This window comes from Macrotis lagotis, chromosome 6, assembly GCF_037893015.1.
Source record: "Macrotis lagotis isolate mMagLag1 chromosome 6, bilby.v1.9.chrom.fasta, whole genome shotgun sequence".
NCBI lineage: Eukaryota > Metazoa > Chordata > Mammalia > Peramelemorphia > Peramelidae > Macrotis > Macrotis lagotis.
The window spans coordinates 160,220,962-160,244,492 of record NC_133663.1 but is presented as its reverse complement, the minus strand read 5'-3'; the positions used below and the strand labels follow the sequence as shown (position 1 = coordinate 160,244,492).

The following is a 23,531-nucleotide window of genomic DNA, read 5'->3' as shown; positions in this document are numbered from 1 at the left end:
AGTGAGTAGTTAGGAAAGAAGTCAGATTGCAAGATATTGAAAAATCAGTAAGGAAAAAGGAAACAGATAATGGGTATAAAAGTTTTTTCTATTAATTAACTGTATATCCTAATATTTTAGGATATTTTCATCATGTAGAAATTTTGATTTACTTATTGTTTAGCTAATAATTTTCAACTTTTAGTAAATATACTATTAGATCCATGAGTTATTAAATTAAGAATTTCCAATAATTATATGCTTCATAGACTCCTTTAAAAGACACAGGACCCAGTATGACTATAAATTATAAATATATATAATGTATATATGACTATGAAGTTGTCTGACATTTAACAAAACCTTATAAACTCATTCAAATCAAAATTATACAAAATTAATTCTGGGTCCAATCAAGATATTTGTATATTATATTTTCACATAATGTTTGATAATCTTCAAAGTTCTTTCACATATATTTTATCTTATTTTACCTTCAAAACAAGCCTAATAGTTACATAAGGTATGCATGTAATAATATCCTGACTTACAAAGACCTGATACTTAGAAAGTTGAGTAATTGACTGAAGGTTATATAGATCTAACAAGGAACAAAGCTGCAAATAAATAGGACTGGTCCAGTTTTTTTTCTGACTACTGATATTGCACTGTGACTCAAAATCATTTTGTGAAAAATTTAAATTTTGTAAGAAAAATAAAATCTGACTCAAAAATCTGACTTAAAGTAGGATCTAAATAATTGGAAAAATATCAATTGCTCTTGGTTAGGTTGAGCTAATATAATAAAAATGATAATTTTACCCAAATTAAATTATGTATTCAGTGCCATACCAATCAAACTACCAAATAACTATTTTCCCAAGCTAGAAAAGACAGTAATAAAATTCATCTGGAGCAACAAAAGGTCAAGAATAACAAGGGAACTGATAAAAAAAAATGTAAAGGAAGGTGGCCATGTTCTACTAGATCTAAAACTATACTATAAAGCAGCAGTCATTGAAACTTCCTGGTACTGGTTAAGAAAGAGTAATGGATCAGTAGATTAGGACAGGTTCAAAAGAAACTGCAGTAAATGACTAAAGCAATCTAGTGTTTGACAAGCTCAAAGACATCAACTTCTGGAATAAGAACTCAATATTTGACAAAAATTGTTGGAAAAACTGAAAAACAGTATGGCAAAAACTAGGCATAGATCTACATTTCACACCCTATACCAAAACAAGGTCAAAATGAGTAAAGGATTTAGACATAAAAAGCAACACCATAAATTAATAGACCAAGAAATTATCTATCGAGCCCATGGAAAGAGGATAAATTTGTGACCAAACAAGAAATCAGAGTACATTATAAACTGCAAAATGAATGATTTTGACTATATTAAATTAAAAAGGTTTTGCACTAATAAAATCGATGCTGCCTAAATTAGAAGGAAAGCAGGAAGGTGGGAAACAATCTTCACAACTAGGAGTCTTGATAAAGGTCTCGTTTCTAAAATTTATAGAGAATTACATCAAATTTATATGGCTACAAGTCAATTTCCCAATTTATAGTCAAAGGATATGAATAGACAGTTTTCAAGTGAAGTTAAATATAATCATAAGAAAAAATGCTCCCAATCATTATTAATTAGAGAAATACAAATTAAAACAATTGAGGTATCGCCTCACACCTATCAGATTGGCCAAGATGAGAAAAAGGAAAAATGATCAATGTTGGAGAGATTATAGGAAGACAGGGACATTGATGCATTGCTGGTGGAGTTGTGAATGGATCCAATCATTCTGGAGATCAATATGGAACTATGCTCAAAGAACAATAAACAACAGAACTATTCATACCCTTTGACGCAGCAATTCCAATTCTAGGTCTATATCCAGAAGAAATCATGAAAAAGGGAAAAGTAGCACATGTTCCAAAATATTCACAGCAGCTCTTTTTATACTGACAAAGAATTAGAAATCGAGGGGATGTCCATATTGTGGAATAGCTAAACAAGTTATGTTACATGAATACTATGGAATACTATTTTTCTTTAAGAACAATGGTTTCTATAAGAAACCATAAATGGTCGGACTTTAGAGAAGGATGGAAGGAGTTACAGATCTGATCCTGAGCTAAGAGAACAGAATCAAGAGAACAACATATACATTAACAACAACAATGTAAGATGAACAACCGTGGAAGCAGCTCCTTTCAGCATATCAGAGAGCTAGGACAACCATATTAGACCAGCTATGGACAATGTTATCCTCATCCAGAGGGAGAAAAACAAAACAAAATTTAAGAAGTTCTTTCAGAATCTGATGAACACTTTATAAAAATTATCTCATATATCTCTTTCCCTTAATCCTATTTCCTCATACCAATGATGACTAATCTGTAAACACATTTATCAAAAATATGTATGTATAATGCTAACCTGACTGGTCTCTGCAGGGGGTGGGGGGTGGGAAGGGAGGGTAGAAGGAAATTATATAATTTAAAAATATACATATGGATAAAAAAAGAAAGATGGTATTCAAAAAAAAGAAAAAAGAAAAATTTAAATTTTCTAAGAAAAAAGGAAAGAAAAAATATTGCCAGATAAAGATTATCTATTTTTGTTCTTTTAGTTACCATGGACAATAAGGATAAATGAATGAATGCAAAATCTTATATAATGTAGTTAGCCAATTACCTCATCTGTAACACAACCATGAACCAGAATTAAGGAGGAAAGGACTCTTAACCACCTAGATAGAGATTACAAAGTCCACATACTGAAGTTCAAGCACTTCATTAAGAATAAGAATAATAAAGTCCTTAGGCCCTCAAAATTTATCTAACCTTCCTTACTTTGCACAGAATGGTAAAAAAGTCTGGTTTCTCAGTCCAAGTGACTATAAACCGAAATCTAGAGTCATTTAAAGGATACCATATGCTGTCCCCAAGTGGACACAGTGACAACAGAAGGAAATGGAGCCTGAAAGGAAACAGATTTTTTCAAAGGGGTCACAAGAACTCAAAACAGCAGTTATGAGTTTTTATTAAGAATAGGGACAAATATTACCTTAATCCTTTAATATCCCCTGAAGGAACAATGCAACCAGTAATATTAATAATAAAGACCCTGAGTTAACAAGAAGAGATTACATTTTTCCAATATACTCTAAAATAAAAAGGAATTGGGTAATAGAGCAAAGTAAGATTTCCACAAAAAAAATATCATTTAAGTCTTTTAGTGTTGAAAATTTCTTCCCCCTTCATTCCACTGCTGAATATTTTGTGCTAAATTTAGACCAAAGTATATATGTTAGTTTCTTCTTAATTATCCTATAAATGAACCTAAAACAACTAACAAATAAAAACTTGCAGAAAATATGTATTTTTTTTAACACATGTTCCCACACTGAGAATATTAAAAAGGCATAAAGGATAATCTTCAGTTATAGGATAAATATTTAAAAATAAAATATGTAATTTTCTAAGAATGGCAGATGACTTGAGTCAGTCATTCCTGTATAAAGCATTACTATATATGTGTCCTTATTAAACTAACAGTTCAATGTTAAGAACAACAGAAACCAAAACTGAATGCTATGATTCTGATGACTAAACTTGGCCCCAGAAAAGAAAATGCATCTCCTTCCCTGCAGAGGAAGCTATGAAAGTGGAACACAGAACATGATGTCACACAGACTCAGGTGCTATGTTGATTAATTTTGCTTAACTACTTTTTCCCTTCTTTTTCTCTCTGTTACAAGTTATGTCTCACTGGGTTGAGAAAGGAACAGCTGGAAATGAGGGTTACATAAAAACAAAATCTATCAACACAAAAATGTTTTTAAAGAAAATGAGTTTCCACAGGGTTCATTAAGGGCTAGAATATCCTACCATCACCTCTAAAGGCACCCTTCATATCCTCAAATAAGCCCTCTTGTGGAATGTCTGATTTGCTCAGATGGTTTACAGAAGATACTTTTCAACTCTCTTCTATCCAGTCAGATGGAGGAGCAGCAGGCATCTACTCTGTCTTATCTTCTGCTCTGTCTCTTCCACCCTTCTGCCCTTCCACACCAAGCACTACTTACTTAAGGATCCCTGGGACTTAAGATCTGCACAGCTATGGAGCCCTTAGGATTTCTGAGTCTTCCTATCTATCCTGCAGCTGAGCTTTCATTTATTTACATGTATGCTTCCTGAGATTCAGTGTGAACTCCCCAAGAACAGATATTGATTTTTCTATTTGTATATCCAGCATTTAACACTCTAACTGGTCCACAGTATTTAATAAATGCTTTTTCATTCATTAAATTATTTATTAAATACAGAAGCTTGAATCTAATCAAACATTTATGAGGGTCTAACACATCCAAGATGCTATATGGGCACCATGTTGTTAAAGACAATTATTTGAAACAACTTCAAAATGAAGTCTATAGCTTCACATAATCAGCCGTAGTAGGTAAGTGAAAAGTTCCCTACATATTAGGGTTCCAATAATACTTTTGACTGCTTTCAGATACAAACCTACTGCAGCATGAAACTGAGATAAAGCATCTGCTAGTTGTCCAGCTGCCAATAATTTCTTGCCCATTTCAAGATGCTTTTCAACATCTCCATTTATTCCACATTCTGCACCTAAAACAAAACACAATAAAAAATATATTTAGCCTTAATTGTAATTTTATAAAAAGTGGCACCAAAAATACATGCATTGGGGACAAAATCATAAAATAATACCAAAAAATTATTTTCAGAATTGCATGCCCAAACATTACAAAGGAACAATAAAAGGTCAATGCAAAAGAGTTTCCAAGTCACCAGAGAAAGTAGCCTAGTCCAGAAAAGAGTAAATACAAAAATTTACTCTACTTTTAAAAATGTTATCAGACTACAAAAGAAAACTCAAGACTTAAGAATAAACTTAAACAAATAATATTCAGTTACAAGTAGTATTCCTGATAAATAAATCAACTACTGCTTTCTAAAGGTAGAATAATCTTGATTGAAGCTGTTAGACCCCGTGTCAAAGGGAAATGAAATAGAGAAGAAAAGAAGAAAGAAATCCTCTTCTAACCCCTATTAGATCCAGGTCCACTCCTTAACAACATCATCATTATCATTATCATCTTAAGTACCTCTATCCCTGCTCTTCACCTTCTTATTCCCAAGATTATCCCCCTACCTCCCTCATTATCCAGGGCCATTATATAGACTAAAATGAGACAATCACCATTCATAAAAAGGTTTTTGGGAAAACTTCATACCCATCTTCAAACAATTTACAAATTTATGGAAGATACTTTATTTTTAAGTTGAGACTGTCTCTATATACTGATGAATCTGTGAATATTCGAATAATTCTCATGAATTTGAGGCATCAGTGATGTGGTTATTCCCTCCACTGGAACACATTTCATTCTATTCTTGACTTTTTTATCCTATTTATTTCTAGTTCAATTATTTCTGGAAATCATCCTCAAGGGATCCAACTAATATCCTGGGTACCTTCCTCTAGATATCTTAATACTGTGGAATACCAAAGAAATACATGATCTATCTACTGATAATGTAAACACATAATATTCAGTGCTTGCTGATGAATATATCTCCAATATAGCCCACATTAGTCCAAATATTGGCCACACTTCTAATTACAGCTTGATTAATTGCCCCACTTCCCAAAACAGCATCTATCTGAAGTAAGGGTCCACTACTACTTTCCCAACAGTTATATCAAGGTTCATTTGTCCTACCATTACTCTCCTGAATGACCACTTGGCTTTTCCATCTGCCCTTTTACCAATGTGTTGTCTCCTCTAATTACAAAGTAATCTCCTTGGGAGCAAGCGCTGTCTCATTTTTCTACTTACAACCTAAATACTTAGCATCATTCTTGACATATGATTAGCATTTGATGACTTTTTCCATTACATACAAATTTTAAACTATGTAACTGAAGTCCCCAATTCTGAAAATCTGGCATTAAGGATTTGCCTTATTTCCTCTAATTTAAGTTAATCCCTCCTAAATCAATACTGAAGTGGCTAGATGGCTTGGTGGAATAAATGTCAAGCCTGGAGTCAGAAAGATGCATCTTACTGAAATTCAAATTCGGCCTCTGACACTTACTAGTTGTGTGACCCTGGGCAATTCATTAACCCTGTTTGCCTCAACTTTCTCATCTATAAAGTGAACTGGAGAAAGAAATGGTAAACCACTCCGATATCTTTGCCAAGAAAACTTCAAATGGGGTCACAAAGAGTCAGATACAATTTAGGATCATAGGATGTAGATGGAATTAGAAAAGACTTTTGAAGCAAAAGTTTATATATACTTTCAAACAGATTTCTTATTTTTCAAAGAGTCATATTTTATTTCTCATTTGGATCATTTTTCTCTCCCTTTTTTAATTTAAGTTTACTAAAGATTGATTTTATTTAATTCCCACAAATCAGCTCATAATTTCATTAATTCACATATTTTTCAAGTTCCAAATAACGAATTTCAATCATTTAGTCTATTTTCAATAGTCAACTTTCCATTGATTCATTACTAAATTTCTTCTCTAATGTCTTTAGATATAGATTTAAATCATTTAATTGCTCTTTTATTTTCTTATTAACATAGGCATTCATATCAATAAATATGCCTCTGACAACCACCTGGCCAATATCCCACAGTTTTAAATATGTTATCATTTTTATACAATTCTAACTTGGTATATTTTTTGAAGTTATGATGTTTAGAAAAATGGGATATGGGAGGGGGGGCAGAGTCAAGAAGGCAACAGGAGAAGAGCATCTCCTAGGTGTTCTCTCCATATTATTTCAAAAAACATAAAATTATGACTCTAAATTTTCAAGAGACAGAACCCACAGAGGGATCCAGTGAGGCAATTCTCTATACCAAGGTAACCTGGAAAATAGTGGAAAGTCTACACTCCACGAGGTTAGAGGGATGGCCTTCCAGAGTAAAGGAACTTCAGCCTCCTGGAGGCAGCTCCATGGCGCTGGGAGCCCCGGATCACAGCAGGAGCAGTTTCCTGACCTGCACCCCAGGGAGCACCAGGCACAACTTGGAAGATCAGGGGTGAGACCTCTGCCAGACTGAGCACCTGAAGCCCAGCCCTGAGGGCACTCAGCTAGCAGCAGTGGCCCCAGCAACCCAGATCCAAGAACCAGAAACAGGAGCCCCCAGGCAACTGAGCCTTAGGTAGGGGAGTGGAGAGAGACTTCTGAGGTCTGCCCTCTGTACCTGGAACAGGACTCTGGGGTTCTGACCACATTCAGATGCTGACCATAGAATAGCAGGCCCCTCCACCTCAGCCCTGTGGAAGAGGGGTGTGCTTGTGATCATTCACAGACCAGGAGGGAGGACAAAGCTTCACACACTAAGATCCTTGTGAGGGAGGTCTGTCCCAATAATACTCAAAAGCTCAGGAAGCACCCCAAAACCAGGCACAGGCTGGGGAAATGAGTAAACACAGAAAAAAGAGGAAGACCACTGAGAAATACATTGAGTATTTTGATCCTTCTTGGGCTCACAGACAATCTGAAGATGAGAAAGTACAAGCTTCTGCATCTACAGACTCCAAGAAAAATGAAAATTGAGCTCAGACTATGAAAGAGCTCAAAAAAGATTTGAAAATCAAGTAGGGGAGACAGAAGAAAAACTGGGAAAATAAATGAGAGAGATGCAGGAAAAATGTGAAAACGAAGCCAGCAGCTTAGTCAAGTAGATCCAAAAAAAAAAAAATGCTGAAGAAAATAACATGTTGGGGTAGCTAGGTTGCGCAGGGGATAGAGCACCAGCCCTGGAGTCAGGAGTACCTGAGTTCAAATATGGCCTCAAAGACTTAACATTACCTAGCTGTGTGACCTTGCAAAAACTTAACCCCATTGCCTTGCAAAGGCTAAAATAATAAAACTTTAAAAAATAACATGTTAAAAACAGCATAAGTCAAATGGATAAAACACTTCAAAAAGTTACTGAAGAAGAATGTTTTAAAAAGCAGAATTGGTCAGATGGAAAAAGAGATAAGAAAGCTCTCTGAGGAAAACAAATCCTTCAGATCTAGAATGCAGCTAAAGGAAGCTGTTGACTTTAGGAGAAGTCAACATTCAATACTTCAACGAAAAGAATGAAAAATTAGAAAAAATGTGAAACATCCCATTGAAAAAACAACTGAGAGGGGGCAGAGCCAAGATGGCCACAAAAAGGGATCCAGTATTAGGAGCTCTCTGATAAAATTCATCAGCTAAGGACTCTAACTAAACTTTCGAGAGACAGAACCCACAAAGGGACTCAGTGAGGCAGTTCTCCTACTCAAGGTAACCGGGAAAAGAGCAGAAAGGCTCTGCTCCCTGGGGTTGGAGAGGTGGCCCACCAGAGTGAAAGAACTTCAGCCTCCTGGAGGCAGCCCCAGGGCACTGGGAGTCTCAGCTCACAGCAGTGGGGGAATCTCCTGAGCTGCACCCCAAGGAGCACCAGCACAAAGTGGGGGAACAGGGGGGGACCTCTGCCAGAGCCAGCACGTGGAGCCCAGCCCTCGGGGCACACAGTGACCAGCTTGGTCTTTCTGCAGCCCAGAGCCCAAAACAGAAGCAGGCGGAGCCCTGAAGCAGGAGCCCCCAGGGCATGAGCCCATTGAGCTGAGGGAGGGGAGTGAAGAGAGAGAGAGACTGCCAAGCTCTGTCCTCTGCCTCTGGAACAGGCACTCTGGGGCTCTGACCACATTCAGATCCTGATCACAGTCTAGGCCCCCCCATAGAACAGCAGGGCCCCCTCACCTCAGCCCTGCGGCAGAAGGAGGTGATTATGGTCATTCACAGACCAGGAGGGAGGACAGAGCCTCACACACTGAGACCCTTGTGGGAGTATCCCAAAAAGCTCAGGAAGCACCCCAAACCAGGCCCAGGCTAGGAAAATAAGCAAGCAAAGAAACAAAAGAAAGACTATTGAGAATATTTTGCAAATGAGCCCAAGAAGGATCAAAATACTCAGTCTGAAGATGAGGAAGCACAAGCTCCTGCATCTAAAGACTCCAAGAAAAACAGAAATTGGGCTCAGGCTATGACAGAGCTCAAAAAAGACTTTGAAAATCAAATGAGGGAGTTGGAAGAAAAACTGGGAAAAGAAAGGAGAGAGATGCAGGAAAAAACATGAAATTGAAGTCAGCAGCTTAGTCAAGGAAATCCAAAAAAATGCTGAAGAAAATAGCATGCTAAAAACCAGCTTAGGTCAAATGGATAAAACAGTTCAAAAAGTTACTGAGGAGAAGAATGCTTTAAAAAGCAAAATTGGCCAGATGGAAAAAGAGATAAGAAAACTCTCTGAGGAGAACAAATCCTTCAGACAAAGAATAGAATGCAGGGAGATTGATGAATTTACCAGAAATCAGGAATCAATACTTCAAAACCAAAAAAATAAAAAATTAGAAGAAAATGTGAAATATCTCATCGAAAAAAGAACTGATATGGAAAACAGACTTAGGAAAGATAATTTAAAAATTATTGGAATACCTGAAAGTCATGATCAAGAAAAGAGCCTTGACCTCATTTTCAAAGAATTACTACAGGAAAATTGCCCTGATATTCTAGAAGCAGAGGGCAAAATAGAAATGGAGAGAATCCACTGATCCCCCCGAGAAAGAGATCCCAAAAAACCAACCCCCAGGAATATTATAGCCAAGTTCCAGAACTCCCAAGTCAAAGAGAAAATATTACAAGAAGCCAGAAGGACACAGTTCAAATATAGTGGAGCTGCAGTCAGGATCACCACAGGACTTAGAAGCAACTACATTGGAAGCTCGTAGGGCTTGGAATACAATATACCAGAAGGCAAGAGAGCTTAGAATGCAGCCAAGAATGAACTACCCAGCAAGGCTGAATGTCATCTTCCAGGGGAAAAGATGGACTTTCAATGAACCAGGGGAATTTCAAAGGTTCCTTTTGGAATGGCCAGAGCTGAACAGAAGGTTTGATCTTCAGATACAGGACTCAGGTGAAACATGGAGATTGGAGGAGAGGGTGGAAATATGAGGGACTTAATGAGGATGAACTGCATGTATTCCTGCATAGAAAAATGACACTGATAATACTCATATGAACCTTCTCAGTTAATAGAGCAGGTAGAGAGAGCTTTTATAGTTGAAGCACAGGAGAAAGCTGAATTCGAAGATAAAATATGGTGTAAAAATGAAGTCACTAGAAAAAAAGGGAAATGGAATGGGAAAAAGAAAAAGGAGAGGGGGAATAGTCCAAGATATTTCACATAAGATTTTTTTTATTACAATAAACTATTGCAAAGATATGGAAGTGGGGAGGCAAGGGGGAATGAGGGAACCTTTGCTCTCATCAGAGATGGCTAGGAGAGGAAACAGCATATATACTCAATGAGGTATAGACATCTAGAGTAAGAAGGAGTGGGGAGCAGGGGGAAGGTGTGGGGATGTGAATAAAGGAGGAGAGGATGGACCATGGGGGGAGAGTGGCCAGATATAACACATTTTCTTTCTTACTTCTTGCAAGGGGCTGGGATTGGATGGCCTACCTAGGACCACAGGGCCAGGTGGATTCTGGGCCTAAGGGGTGGTATGGGGGCTCAGGGCTTCTTGGCCCCAGGACCAGGGATCTGTCTGCTGTGCCACTCAGCTACCCTACAGCAGAGTCAGAGTGAAAGGAGAGAAAAAATAGAGTACATGGTAGTGGAGAAAAAAGAAAGGAGGGAGTTACAATCAGCAATGGCAAGGTGGAAAAATATGGAAATAACTTTTGTGATGTAACATAAAGAATGAGATCTACCCATGACAGAGTTGTTGGTGTTGGAACAAAGACTCAAGCACATTTTTTGTTATTATTATTTAGGGGAGGGTGCAGGGCAAGTGGGGCTGGATGGCCTGCCTGGGGCCACATAACGGGGTGATCTTTGGGTGTCTGAGGCCGGATTTGGACCCAGGTGCTCCTGGCTCAAGGGCCAATGCTCTGTCTGCCACCCAGCCACCCCTACTATTATTACTATTTTATTTTATTTTGGGTCTTTTTTTTTCTTTCTTTTTTTTGGTTTTTGCAGGGCAGTGGGGATTGGGTGGCTTGCATGTCACACGGCTGGGTGATTGTTGGGTTTACGAGGCTGGATATGGACTCGGGTGCTTGTGGCTCCAGGGCTGGTGCTGCGTCCATTGCACCACCTGGCCATACCTACAATTATTACTATTATTTTTTTTATTTTAATTTTTTTCTCTCTCCTTTACTTTTTTTGCCCAAGCAAATCTATCTATATTCATGGGGGAGGAGGGGTATTTTGTTTACTTGTAAACAAGAATATTTTATTAATGTAAAAAAAAACATTTGTACAAAATGAGAAATTTAAAATAAATTTAAATAAATTTAAATCAAAAGGAAAAAAATTAAAAAAATAAGGAAGGGTGCATGCAGTGTAAGGACAGAGATGTAAAAATGAAAGCCATCATAAAACTATGAAAATTAAAATAAAATTGAGGTTGACTGAAAAAACAACTGATCTGGAAAACAGATTCAAGAAAGATAATTTAAAAATTATTGGGATACCTGAAAATCAAGATCAGGAAAAGAGCCTTGACCTCATTTTTAAAGAATTCCTACAGGAAAATTGCCCAGATATCCTAGAAGCAGAGGGCAAAATAGAAATGGAGAGAATCCACTGATCTCCCCCCAGAAAGAGATACAATATTATAGCCAAGTTCCAGAACTCCCAAGTCAAAGAGAAAATATTACAAGCATCCAGAAGAATGCAATTCAAATATCGTGGAGCTGCAATTAGGATCACACAGGACTTAGCAGCAACTACATTAAGGGTTTGTAGAGCTTGAATATAATATTCTAGAAGGCAAAAAGAGCTCAGAATGCAACCGAGAATCAACCACCCAGCAAAACTGAACATCCTCTTCCAGAGGTAAAAATGAACTTTCAACGAACCAGGGGAGTTTTAAATGTTCCTGTTGAAACAGCCAGAGCTGAACAGAAAGTTTGATCTTCAAATACAGGACTTAGGTGAAGCATAGAGAGTGGAAGAGAAGGGTAAAATATGAGGGACTTAAATAATGATGAACTGCATGTATTCCTATATAGAAAAATGATACTGAAAAAACTCATATGAAACTTCTCATTTAATAGAGCAGGAAGGAGCTTTTATAGATGAAGCACAGGAGAGAGCTGAATTTGAAAATATATTGTAAAAATGGAGTCAATGACTGAAAGGGAAAAGTAATGGGAGTTAAGAGAAAGGAGAGGGTAGAATAGGCTAAGATATTTCATATAATAAGATTTTTTTATTATTGCAATGATAGGAAGGGACAAGGCAATCCACCTCATCAGAGGTGGATAGGAGAGATAGGAGAGAAAACAGCATATATACTCAATGGGGTATAGACATCTGGAGTAAGAAGGAAAGAAGGGGGACAGGGGGAAAGGGGAGGATGTGAGTGATGGACTGTGGGGGGAGAGTGGTCAGAAATAACACATTTTTTTTTTTTACTTCTTGCAAGGGGCTGGGATCAGGATGGACCACAGAGCCAGGTGGTTGCTAGGCCTCAGGAGTGGTATGTGGGCTCGGGGCTTCTTGGACCCAGGGTTGGTGATCAGTCCGCTGTACCACTCAGCTACTCTACAGCACATTTAAGGAGGGACAGAGCGAAAGGAGAGAAAATATAGTATATGGTAGTGGGGAGGTATGAATGGAGGAAGCTGTGATCAGCAATGGCAATGGTGAAAAAATATGTAAGTACCTTTTGTGATGGACTTATAAAGAATGTAATCCACCCATGACAGAGCTGGGGGTGGTAGAACACAGATGGACGCACATTTTTTTAATTTTTTAATTTTTATTTTTTCTCTTTATGCTCATGAGGTTCTATATTTTGGGGGGGGGAGGTTGTACTATGTTTACTCTTAAACAAGAATATTTTAGTAATGTATAAAAACATCATTTGTACAAAAATTAAGAAATATATATATATAAAAAGAAAAATGGGATATGGACAAAGAGAAGGCCAATACCACCACTTACTATAATAAAGTAAATCAATTGCCTAATGTCTAATCAAATGCCTAGAGAAAAGGGCAACAACTACAATAAAATAATACTGTAATGCCCTGGAAAAAATCAATCACTATAATAACAATATAAAAATAACATAAAACTCCACAAATACTTTCATTAGCTGCCATATTGATTTACCACTAAATATGGCAGCTAATGAAACTTCTTCCATTTAGAAAAATCTTGCAGGAAAAAAACAGTAGGCAATTCTGAAAGTTAAGACCTCATAAAATAAAAGAGAAGTAATGAAGGTTAAAAGCAAATTAAAGAAAACTTGGCAAGAAGATAGTCATCCCACTAGCATTTATGTTAAAAATGGAAGAAAGAAGAGAAGGCAAAAAGCAGAAATTCTTTCAAGAATTTTTTTTTTTTAAACAACACTTTTCACCATCAAGGACAATGGAACTATGTTACTCTTGACAGCACAGTCCTAGATGGGCCTGTGGAACAGGTAGTAAAAATGGCACTGAACAGACATTGCAAATGAACAAAGGTCTCAGACCCAGAACTGAACAAAAGGGAGAGTGTACTCTACTGCCTTTGGGAAACTCATTCTTTAATGATTCTAGATAATATTAAAACTCTCTCTCAAAGTCTTCATTTTTAATAGCTATGTTCTTATATTATTATATGGATATAAGTATTGGCAAGAAGGCAACAAACAGCATTTCAAGCAGAAAAACTAAGTGGGTCACACAAATTACAAACAAGGAACTATGAGGGTGAACTAAAAAAATAAATCGAAGAAATATACAAATGAAGAAACTGGATGTATTTCTATGGAAAACTGACAAGGAGTCACAGGCAAAAACTCAACACAATGAGCAAGTGCTGAAACTCTAGGATCGATCTCACAGGATGACATTCACACATTAACAAAATCAGTGATCATTTCAGCATTTCAAGTATATTTTAGATATTTTGTTTCCTTGGACCAACTATTTAATGCATTGCTTTTTGTTAACACTGTTAATTTTTTGTCATATTTTTATTACAGTTTCTAATTTTATTATGGTGTCATCTACAGATGTAGATTGTAAAATTTCTATGCCTAAAAATTAACAAAAGGCTTATGTTAAAATTTAGATTGAGGCAGCTGGGTGGTATTAAGGGATATAATATAAGTGCTAGATCTGGAAGTCAGAAGAATTCATAAAATAAATTAATAGTTGTGTGGCCCCTAGAAAAGTCAATACAGTCATTTTCTCATCAATAAAGTAGAAATAATGGCACCTATCACATAGGATTTCTATGAAGATCAAATGAGGTAAAATATGTAAAATGTTTTATAGTTCTCAAAGTGCTATATAAATGTTTACTTATTTATGATTTACTGTTGTGAAAAATCAATGTGAACTTTTTTAAAAGTATATTCCCTGATTACTCTTATGTATCTCTATTCAAATATTTATTGCACTATGGCTGTCAATCTTTTGTAAAAAATTTTCTGTATAATGTACTACTCAAGTCTACCATATCTTCATTATTAAAATTCACTTTTGCAATGACATAAAATACAACACCACCAGGAAAGATCTAAGATTTCACAATGGAAAGCAAACTGCCCTTTTCACTTGCACTCCAGCAATCTTTTCAAACTGCCACCAGCTCTATCTACTCTCAAAGTATCTTCCTTTAGCTAAGTATTTCCTCCTCAGAAACTTCATTTGAGGAAGCACCCAAGCCCTGACTCACTGGACTAGCTTTTCACCTTGCTCCTGTAGAGTATGTTCTCTCTTCTCCCCTCACATCCCTAAGCTCCTTGAAAGTAAATACTGCTTTATTTTTGCTTGTATTTGAATTTCCAGTATTTAAGCATAGTGCCAAGTACTTGGAAAGCTCTTCATAAATGGTCTATCAAAATGGTAAACAAAGTCATAAGAAGTTACCTGAGGTATGTTAACAGTTAATGTGCCCAAGTTTATAAAGCAAAAGTATCAGATGTGAGATATAAAACCAAGTCCCTGAACTCTCTCAACTAAGTCATGTTTCTTTTATTTGATATAATAACCATACTTATTCTCTTTAAGATTAAAACCATGGAGCAATTGAATACTACTATCGTTACTACTACTACTACTATTACTACTATTACCACCACCACCACCACCACCTTCTTTGATTTGGCTATTACCATCATCTCTTTTAGAGTTTTTGGCCACATATTATATATTTAGTCTAACTTTGTCTTCATGGGAAAGTTCAGTCCATTTTCATTGGATGTTAGTTATTAAATTTATCTTATGGGACCATTTGGCTATATTTATTATTTAATTTTAAAACTAAATCTAATTTCAAAAAATTGATGAAATTACTATACTTTATACTAATCATTTTGCATGTTTCTAATAAATCAATCCTTATTTTCCCTATTTGGTTAAAGATAGGAATTGGAATTACCAACCCATAAAAAGCCTTTCCCTTTGATAAATATCTCCCATTGTAGCTCCTCTCATTACCCACCAAGTACTGAACACCTAAGCATCGAAAGTTCTGAGCTAATGACTGCAAATTCATTGGATCCAACAAAAATTTTATCTTTCCAATTCCATCTCTAAACTTCAAACATCTCCCTCAGAGAGCAGATTACTTTGTTCTATCTCAAAAGAAAATTGTTATCTATTTTCACAATATCTCAAACATGCAGTAATGGTACAAAAGCACATCATTGCAAGGAGATAACCAGAGATTCTTGAAAACACAAGTTTGTAACAATATGGAGACAATTAGCCTAAAGCAGTAGATCTTAAAGTGGTGTCTGCACCTGAGATCATTTCAAAGAGTAATTGAGTTGGAAGCTAGTTTTAGAATAATATTAAGATGATTTTTCTATTAAAATGCTCCTTCCTTCTCCAAATATGTATCAATATAAAGCAAGATTTCCTTCATATACTTCAAAACATTATCAACAAACTGAATGTAAAATTAGATATGAAAATTCCTGTCTTCTATTAAATCATACATTATAGACATTTGGAAAACTGCAAAAATAATGCAATACATCACTAAAATTTTGATTTTGAGAAGTTCGGTTTTTTTTGGTAAAAATCTTACTTATGTATGCTGGCACTGTTATCCTAAAGGAATTTTAAAATATTCTCCATTATATTAACTTTTCTATTCTTTAAACATCAATAAATATAAATGAACAAAACTTGCTTCAGGTCCTCAAGAGTTTTTAAGAATGTAAGGCAATATTCAATTTCTGAATGTAAAGACCAAAAACTTTGAGAACAGATGAGCTAAAAATCTTTAGAAGGATTATGTGCCTCATTAATGAGTCTCTTAATATTTCCATGATTACTGGAATCAAATGACCTCACCATCTATCGCTCTTCCACTTGGACTGTTATAATGGATACTCCATGACAATAGCACTCACCATTGGAGAAATTTGTCTCCTGTTTTGTTCCTCCCTTGTTATTAATTATAGGAACTTTACAATTCATAGCTTTCAAGAAAACTTATATGATTCTGATGAAATAGAGACAACTTTTTGGATAAGAGCCTTCAACAAAGGAGTATTTTGCTCTAGGAAATCAAATAGTTTTGTGCAATCAAATTATAATATTGTATTCCCTACACCCTATCAGGTAACTCTGTGTAATGATGTGGGTTTTCAACAGATTATCATTTATTGCCTGTTCTCTTTTCACAACTTCATCAAGAATGTTTTTCTATGCCAAAAAATCATAAAAATATACAAAAAAATTCATTCACTATGACCAAATTTGATTCATACCAGAGATGCAAGAATAATTCAACAGGTGGAAAACAATCAGCAAATAAATAACCAAAAAATAGAAGCAGGAAAAGTCTTAAACAAAATCAGTACCCCATGTTTTAAATATTATTTTACCAATTATGAGTAAAATAATTTCATTTAATTTAGTTTTCTGAGTTCCAGATTCCATCCTTCCCTCCCTCATTCTCATTCCTTAAAATACCCTTTTTAACACACACAAACACACACACACACACACACACACACACACAGTCCCATAGCATTACATGCAATGGAGAAAAAATTTGCTCAATAAATGTAGGGGTAAAGCATTATACTTATACACTATAACTTACTATATACTAGAAATCTTTCACCAAAAAACTGACTTCAGTACCTCATCACAACACTGAGATAGAGAAGGAAGAGATTTGAGGCAGGGTCACCAGTAGGCACTGAAAAAAGTTAGTTCAGGTAGATTATCAATGAATAAGAAAGCAGTAAACTGGAGAAGAGGAAAATGATTACTGTTGAGAGCCCTTGATTCAGACAGGTAATGATAGTGATACTCTGAGGTCCACAAGATCTACCTCTTAAAAGATAGGAGCAAGCAAAGGTTCAGCAATAAGGAGTCAAGAAAGAAGACAGGAGCAGATGTGAGACAGGTCAGATCTGGGAATAACCTACAGTGCAATGGAGCCCTGGGACAAAGACAAAGAACAGAGGCCTCAGGTCTGGACACAGGAACAAACTGAATCAGAATTAAACATTGCTCCCAGAAAATCTCAGAAGTAAAAAAAGAAATCAGATTTTATACAAGCATTATATGTGTACACATATAGAGAAAGAGGGAGAGAGATTATTTATGAATATTAATAACCTAGCTACAGTTATTCCAAATGTGAGATCACTATATACAATCAAATCAAACATTGTATTGGAAGACATTAATTACGTCTTATCCTGATATTTTCAATGTAAATAAAAACAGCAAAAAGATGTGCTTGATAAAAAATAATACATAAATTAGTTTAAAGATATAATCCATAATCCATAATACTATTCGCGGTTACTTTATAGAAATGGGAAAAGATAAAGAATTTCAAAGAAAATAACAAAAGAGAAAGAAATAAGAGGCCTAACTGTAAAATAAATAGATGGGAAAATTTTAGAATGAATTATTAAAAGGATGTTAGATATCTAGAAAAAGAAAGCCCTGAAAACACTGAAGATTGCTTCAAGAGTCTGTCATGTCACTTCTTCCCTAATTTCCTGTTTATGACAAGATTACTAGACTGTCAGATCAGAGTAAATAGATCTGATACACCTAGATTTTAAGAAAACATTTTATAAAATCCTTAATGCCATTCTTGTAAAAAAAATAAAATCAGAAACATGCTCTGAGTGATAGTACAAATAAGTGGATTTGAAACTTGTTAAATGATAAGACCTAAAAAAAGAAAGTTATTGAGGGTTTCAGTGTCATCTTGGAGAAAGGATTCCACTACAGTGCTTATGCTATTTCACATGTTTATCTAACCTGCAGATGACACAAAGCTGGAAGAGACAAATACATTAGATAACTATGTCGGTATCCAAAAAAGATCCTAACAGGCTAGAATATTAAGCCAAATCTATCAAACCAGTTTAAAATGGTTTCATAGTTTTACACTATAGTTCCAAAAATAGAACTCACAAGATTTAACAGAAATTTATATAGTCTTAAACTTCTGTTCTAAAGATAACTTTACAAAATTATAGAAATGTAATTGGTCAGCAGTTTGAAGATGGGAGATACAAATGGCAGAGGGAGAGATTATCAATTATTATCAATTATTAGACTGAAAATTTAACATGAGTTAATAGCAACCAAAAAGAAGCTAATCTGATCCTGAACTACAAAATGCACTGCCTCCAAGAAAAAAAAAATATGGTCATCCCACTGTATTCTGTCCTAGTCAATACACATCTTAGGTATGACAAGCAGTTCCAAGTCCCGCAGTTTAAGGAGATCATTGAGAGGACAATCAAGATATTAAATTGCCTCAAAAGTATGCCATATTAGTATTATTTGAAGGAACTGAGAATGTTTGACCTGGAAAAGAAAAGAGACATAAAAGCTATCATCAATTCTTCCAAGGGGTGTCACCTGAAAGATTAAGCTGTTTCTATTGAGTCCCAGAGGGCAAAACTAAGAGTAATGGGTAGAATTTGTAAAGTGGCTATGTATGGTGACACAGGCCAGTAATCCCTGCTGATCTGGCAGACTCGGGCTTTCAGATCTCTTGAGTTAAGTTGCAGGGGGTTAAGCAAAGCGGATATCTGAACTAAGTTTGACTTGCATCAGAAACAGAACCATTCAAAGTTTCCAAGCAAATCAAGGTGGAACCAAATTCAAGAATAACTCCTGCACTTTTTGCCTGGAAAATTTGAGGAGATGTAATATTTTTAATATGTAGGTGTGTGTATGTGTGTGTGTGTGACATACATACATATATATGAAAATGTAAAAAAGAAAAATTTAATCTTGATGCTGGAAAAGCTTTCTAACAGAACTCTCAAAAAAGTAGAATGGGTCATTTCAAAAGGTAATGAGTTTGCTTTATTGGAAGTCTTCAAGCAAAAGTTGGATGAGTACTTTGTCAAGTTTACTGTAAAAGAAATTCTGTTATGAACTGATATGAAATTATGGACTAAACTAGATGGCCAGTGAGGTTCCTTCCATGTCTGAAATTCTGTAGTTTTGTGAAAATAGCAGAGTTTTAACAAACTCAAGAACATAAATTATCAAGCAGAGGATTTTTTAAGATTCATAAACCTTTTTTTAATTTTAAAACTATATTTGGATTAGTTTCCTTGGTAATCTTAAGTATTTTATTTTATGCATTTAAAACATTCTTCTGGAGCATCCTAGGTGGAATAATGGATAGAGAGCACCAGTCCTGAATTCAAATTTAATCTCAGACACTTGATACTTACTAACTAGCTGTGTGACCCTGGGTAAGTGGCTTAATCTTATTGCCTTACCAAAAAAAAATACACACACACACACACACACACACAGAGAAGAATCTACAGACTTCAGATTGTCTGGAGACTGACATCAAAAAGCAAGAAGCATTCTACAAGAGACAGAGTGTTAATCTGAAGTCAGGAAGACAACTTCCTGAGTACAAATCTGGCCTCAGATACTTAACAGCTGTATGACCATGATCAAGTCACTTAACCCTTTGCCTCAGTTTCCTCATCTGTAAAATGAAATGGACAAGTATCTTTGTCAAGAAAACCCTCAAATGGGGTTACAAAGAGTTGGACACAGCTGGAACAACTAAACAAAACCTATAACTAGTGGAAAGACTCAAAAAAAATGGGAAAATTGGATGCAGAAAAATAAATAGAATTTAGGCTATATATTTAAAATATATATAAATAAAATTTAATATATGATACATAATATCAAACATATATAAATATATACTATACATGTAATTATATATATATATATGCATTTGTCATAAATAGGTCCAAATAAAAAAGCAACCTAAACGTAAAAACAATTTTAAAAGTTACCTATCTTTAAGGTCTCTAAATGAAACAAGGGTTATGATCATTTAACAAAAATTCACTTACTAGTACTATTATTCAGATCACATTTCTTTATCAACAAAATCAAGGATGATAAAATGTAAAATAAATTACTTTGATTTTTAAAATTAAAAAGCTTTTGTATTGACAAAAAAATTCAGTAAGAATAAGGAAACTCAGGTAACTGCATCAAATATGTATGCCAGGCAAGATACTTAGTGAACACAAATACACACACACACACACACACACACACACACAGAGAATTAGGAGTAATTTCCCAACAGATGAGTGGTCAAAGGTCCTGAATACTTTTGAAAGAAATATGAACTATGAAACAATGATTTTTAAAATGTTCTAGATCACTAATAAGAAACAAAAATTGAAACAATTCAAGTTTATCCTCATAACTATCAAACTAGAGAAGTCAATAAAAATGAAAAGTTAATACTGAGGATAGTGATATTATAGAAATAAAAGCATATTAAATATACTATCAGTTGAGTAATGTTGATACAAATCATTATAGAAAACAATTTGAATTTGTTAAAAAAAAAAAAGACTAAACTGTTCACATTCTTTGATCCAGTGATCCTACCACAGGGTACTCTTATACCTGAAGAAGGTCAGAAACACTAAGAAGGGTCTTGTGTGGAAAAAAATTGTGATAGTACTTTTGGTGTTTGAAATAACTGGTGACCAGCTTTATTGTGGGATAGGAATGTAATGAAGTACCATGGTATTTTAAGTCCAGGCACAGGATATTTTAGGTACATATTAGACAATGGTATTATAAGTCCAGGCATAGCATATATTAGCTATATATTACACAAAAGTAGAATAGCATACTTTAGTTTGTCTATAGAATTGGTGGAAAAGATCAGACTTGGTAAAATGGGAGGTGAGAAGTCATGACAATCATGAGATGAAAGTATAAGGAGATTTGTGCATGTTTTCCTTCTTTTATTACTAGAAAGACTTAATAACTTAAGTATAATGCTATAACTCTAAGATGTAGGCTGAAGAGTATCTTTTGTTCCTAAGACCTTATTTACTCTCTTCATTCTCAACAATCTAGTATTCTGTTGATCTTATTCTGACCCTTCAGGCTAAACCTAAGTCTGAAATTCTAGCAGAACTAGTCAGAAAAGATGTTCAAACTTTTAGTGAACATTATAGTCAGTTTCTCACCCCAGATTCTCAACCTGATGAAGTTTTCTTTTCTGATTTCTAAAGTTGAGTGAGTTTTTATATCCCTTGAAAACAAAATGAAGATATTGTTTTGTCTGCAATTTTATTTCATTAAATTTGCTTTAACATAATTATCTAGGGTAATATGACATGATACATAGATTGCTGGAAAGACCTAGGTTCAAATCCTGCCTCATAGGCAAGTCCTCTTAAACTTTGATTGTCAGGTTCTTCCTCTGGGAGTGGATGGGAATAAGGTAAGATAGGATTTATAACTCTCACAGGTTTTTGTGGTTCTCAAAAATACTATGTAAAACTATATAGAAGTCAATTATTCTGGGATTTCTTTGTGTGAGTCAGATTGCATACCCCTTAGATAAGTCACTCCTATCAGATAAAATTAAACAATGTAACTCTATAATTGCATAGTTGTTTATCAGTCATGTCTGACATTTCTGGATCTTTTTTCATATTTTCTTGCTAAAGATACTTTAGTGGTTTATCATTTCCTTCTTCAAATCATTTTACAGATGATGAAACTGATGGATAGAGAGATAAATGACTTGTCCTGGGTAACATGAGCTAGTATCTAATGTCACATTTGAACTCAGTTCTTCCTGACTCCACATTCTATCCATTGCGCCACCAAGCCCCATTCTAAAGTTGAAGCTTTAAACTGAAGGCCATGAATACCTTTTAAAAAATCTTGACATTATAATTGTTTTCCTCTGTAATATAATAATCAGATCTATAATCAATATATAATTTAACAGATTTTATGCATTTAAAGTTTGCCAAGCTTATGCATTTAAAAATATGCTCACTCTATATCTGCTGTTCTGGTTTCAACTCCATGAAATGAGATGTGCCATGGTGTTCCATGGTCATTCCATTTCTGCTTCCTTTCATGTCTTATCTCCCTGATAAGATTGTAAGCTTCTTGAAGGTGCTCTGAAGACAGTAGAACAGGATATAATCCCTGTTCTTAAGAAGTCTAACAATCCCTAAATATGGTCCTATCTAAAAAACCTAATTCTGTAAATACTAACTCTTAATGCTACATTTAAGGCCTTATTTTAAAACACATATGCAATAAGCTTTTGATTAACCATAAAAATGTAGAAGGGAGGACTAAAGGTCATTCCATTCCCCAAATATTTAAGACTTCAATTTTAAAAAAATAGAAACCCTCAATAATAATAGCAACCCTGTCTCCTAGAGCAGAAACAGAGGAACGTCTAGCCCTTGGGTAGTGAGGTCCATGAAATCATTTGGTTTGGCACTGCCAAGGCAATCGGGACAGGACTTGAAATTTAACAAATCTAGGAGCTTTTTAGGGATGAAATTAATTGCCTACTAACAAGTCAGTAAAATGTACAGGTTTTTTGTTGTTGTTTGTTTGTTTTTTGCAAGGCAATGAATGGGGTTAAGTGGCTTGTCCAAGGCCACAGAGCTAGGTAAATTATTAAGTGTCTGAGGCCGAATTTGAACTCAGGTTCTCCTGACTCCAGGACCGGTGCTCTATCCATGGCGCCACCTAGCCACCCCTAGTAAAATGTACAGAAAGGGTGACAAGTGTAATAGTAAGGAAATCTTTTTTTATAGTTAGAGAATAAAAAATAGGTCTTTGAGACAGTACTTACAAAAGGTCTTTGAAGGGCAATCTGAAAGAAACTTAAATGACTAAGGAAATAAAATCATGATATGATCAGTGTCAAAACCAGGGCTTAGGTCAGGGAAGTATGGAACAGACTTCAAGAATCCATGAAGATATTTAAGATCTGGTAAATGCCTAGTGTCAGAATATGGCAGCTAGGACACGAACAGGCACTAAGTTATATGAATACCTATTGGGATCCAAAAATCTAGAATCTTAACTTTATTTTTTTGTCTGCATTGGCAGTCTGATGAAGTCAATAGACTCTTTCACAGAATATTTTTAAATGCACAAAATGAAATACATAGGATT

The 23,531-nt window shown here is 35.1% G+C and overlaps 1 protein-coding gene across 2 annotated transcripts in view; it reads right to left on the bottom strand.

Annotated features, from left to right (window-relative positions):
* DNAJC3 (DnaJ heat shock protein family (Hsp40) member C3) overlaps window positions 1–23,531 on the bottom strand; it is a 112,811-nt gene that overhangs the window by 69,280 nt on the left and 20,000 nt on the right. For both annotated transcript variants that reach the window (XM_074191914.1, XM_074191913.1), the window contains exon 2: window positions 4,510–4,620. In XM_074191914.1, coding sequence (XP_074048015.1) covers window positions 4,510–4,576 — 67 coding nt within the window. In that variant the 5' untranslated portion in view covers window positions 4,577–4,620. The remainder of the gene's footprint in view (window positions 1–4,509; window positions 4,621–23,531) is intronic.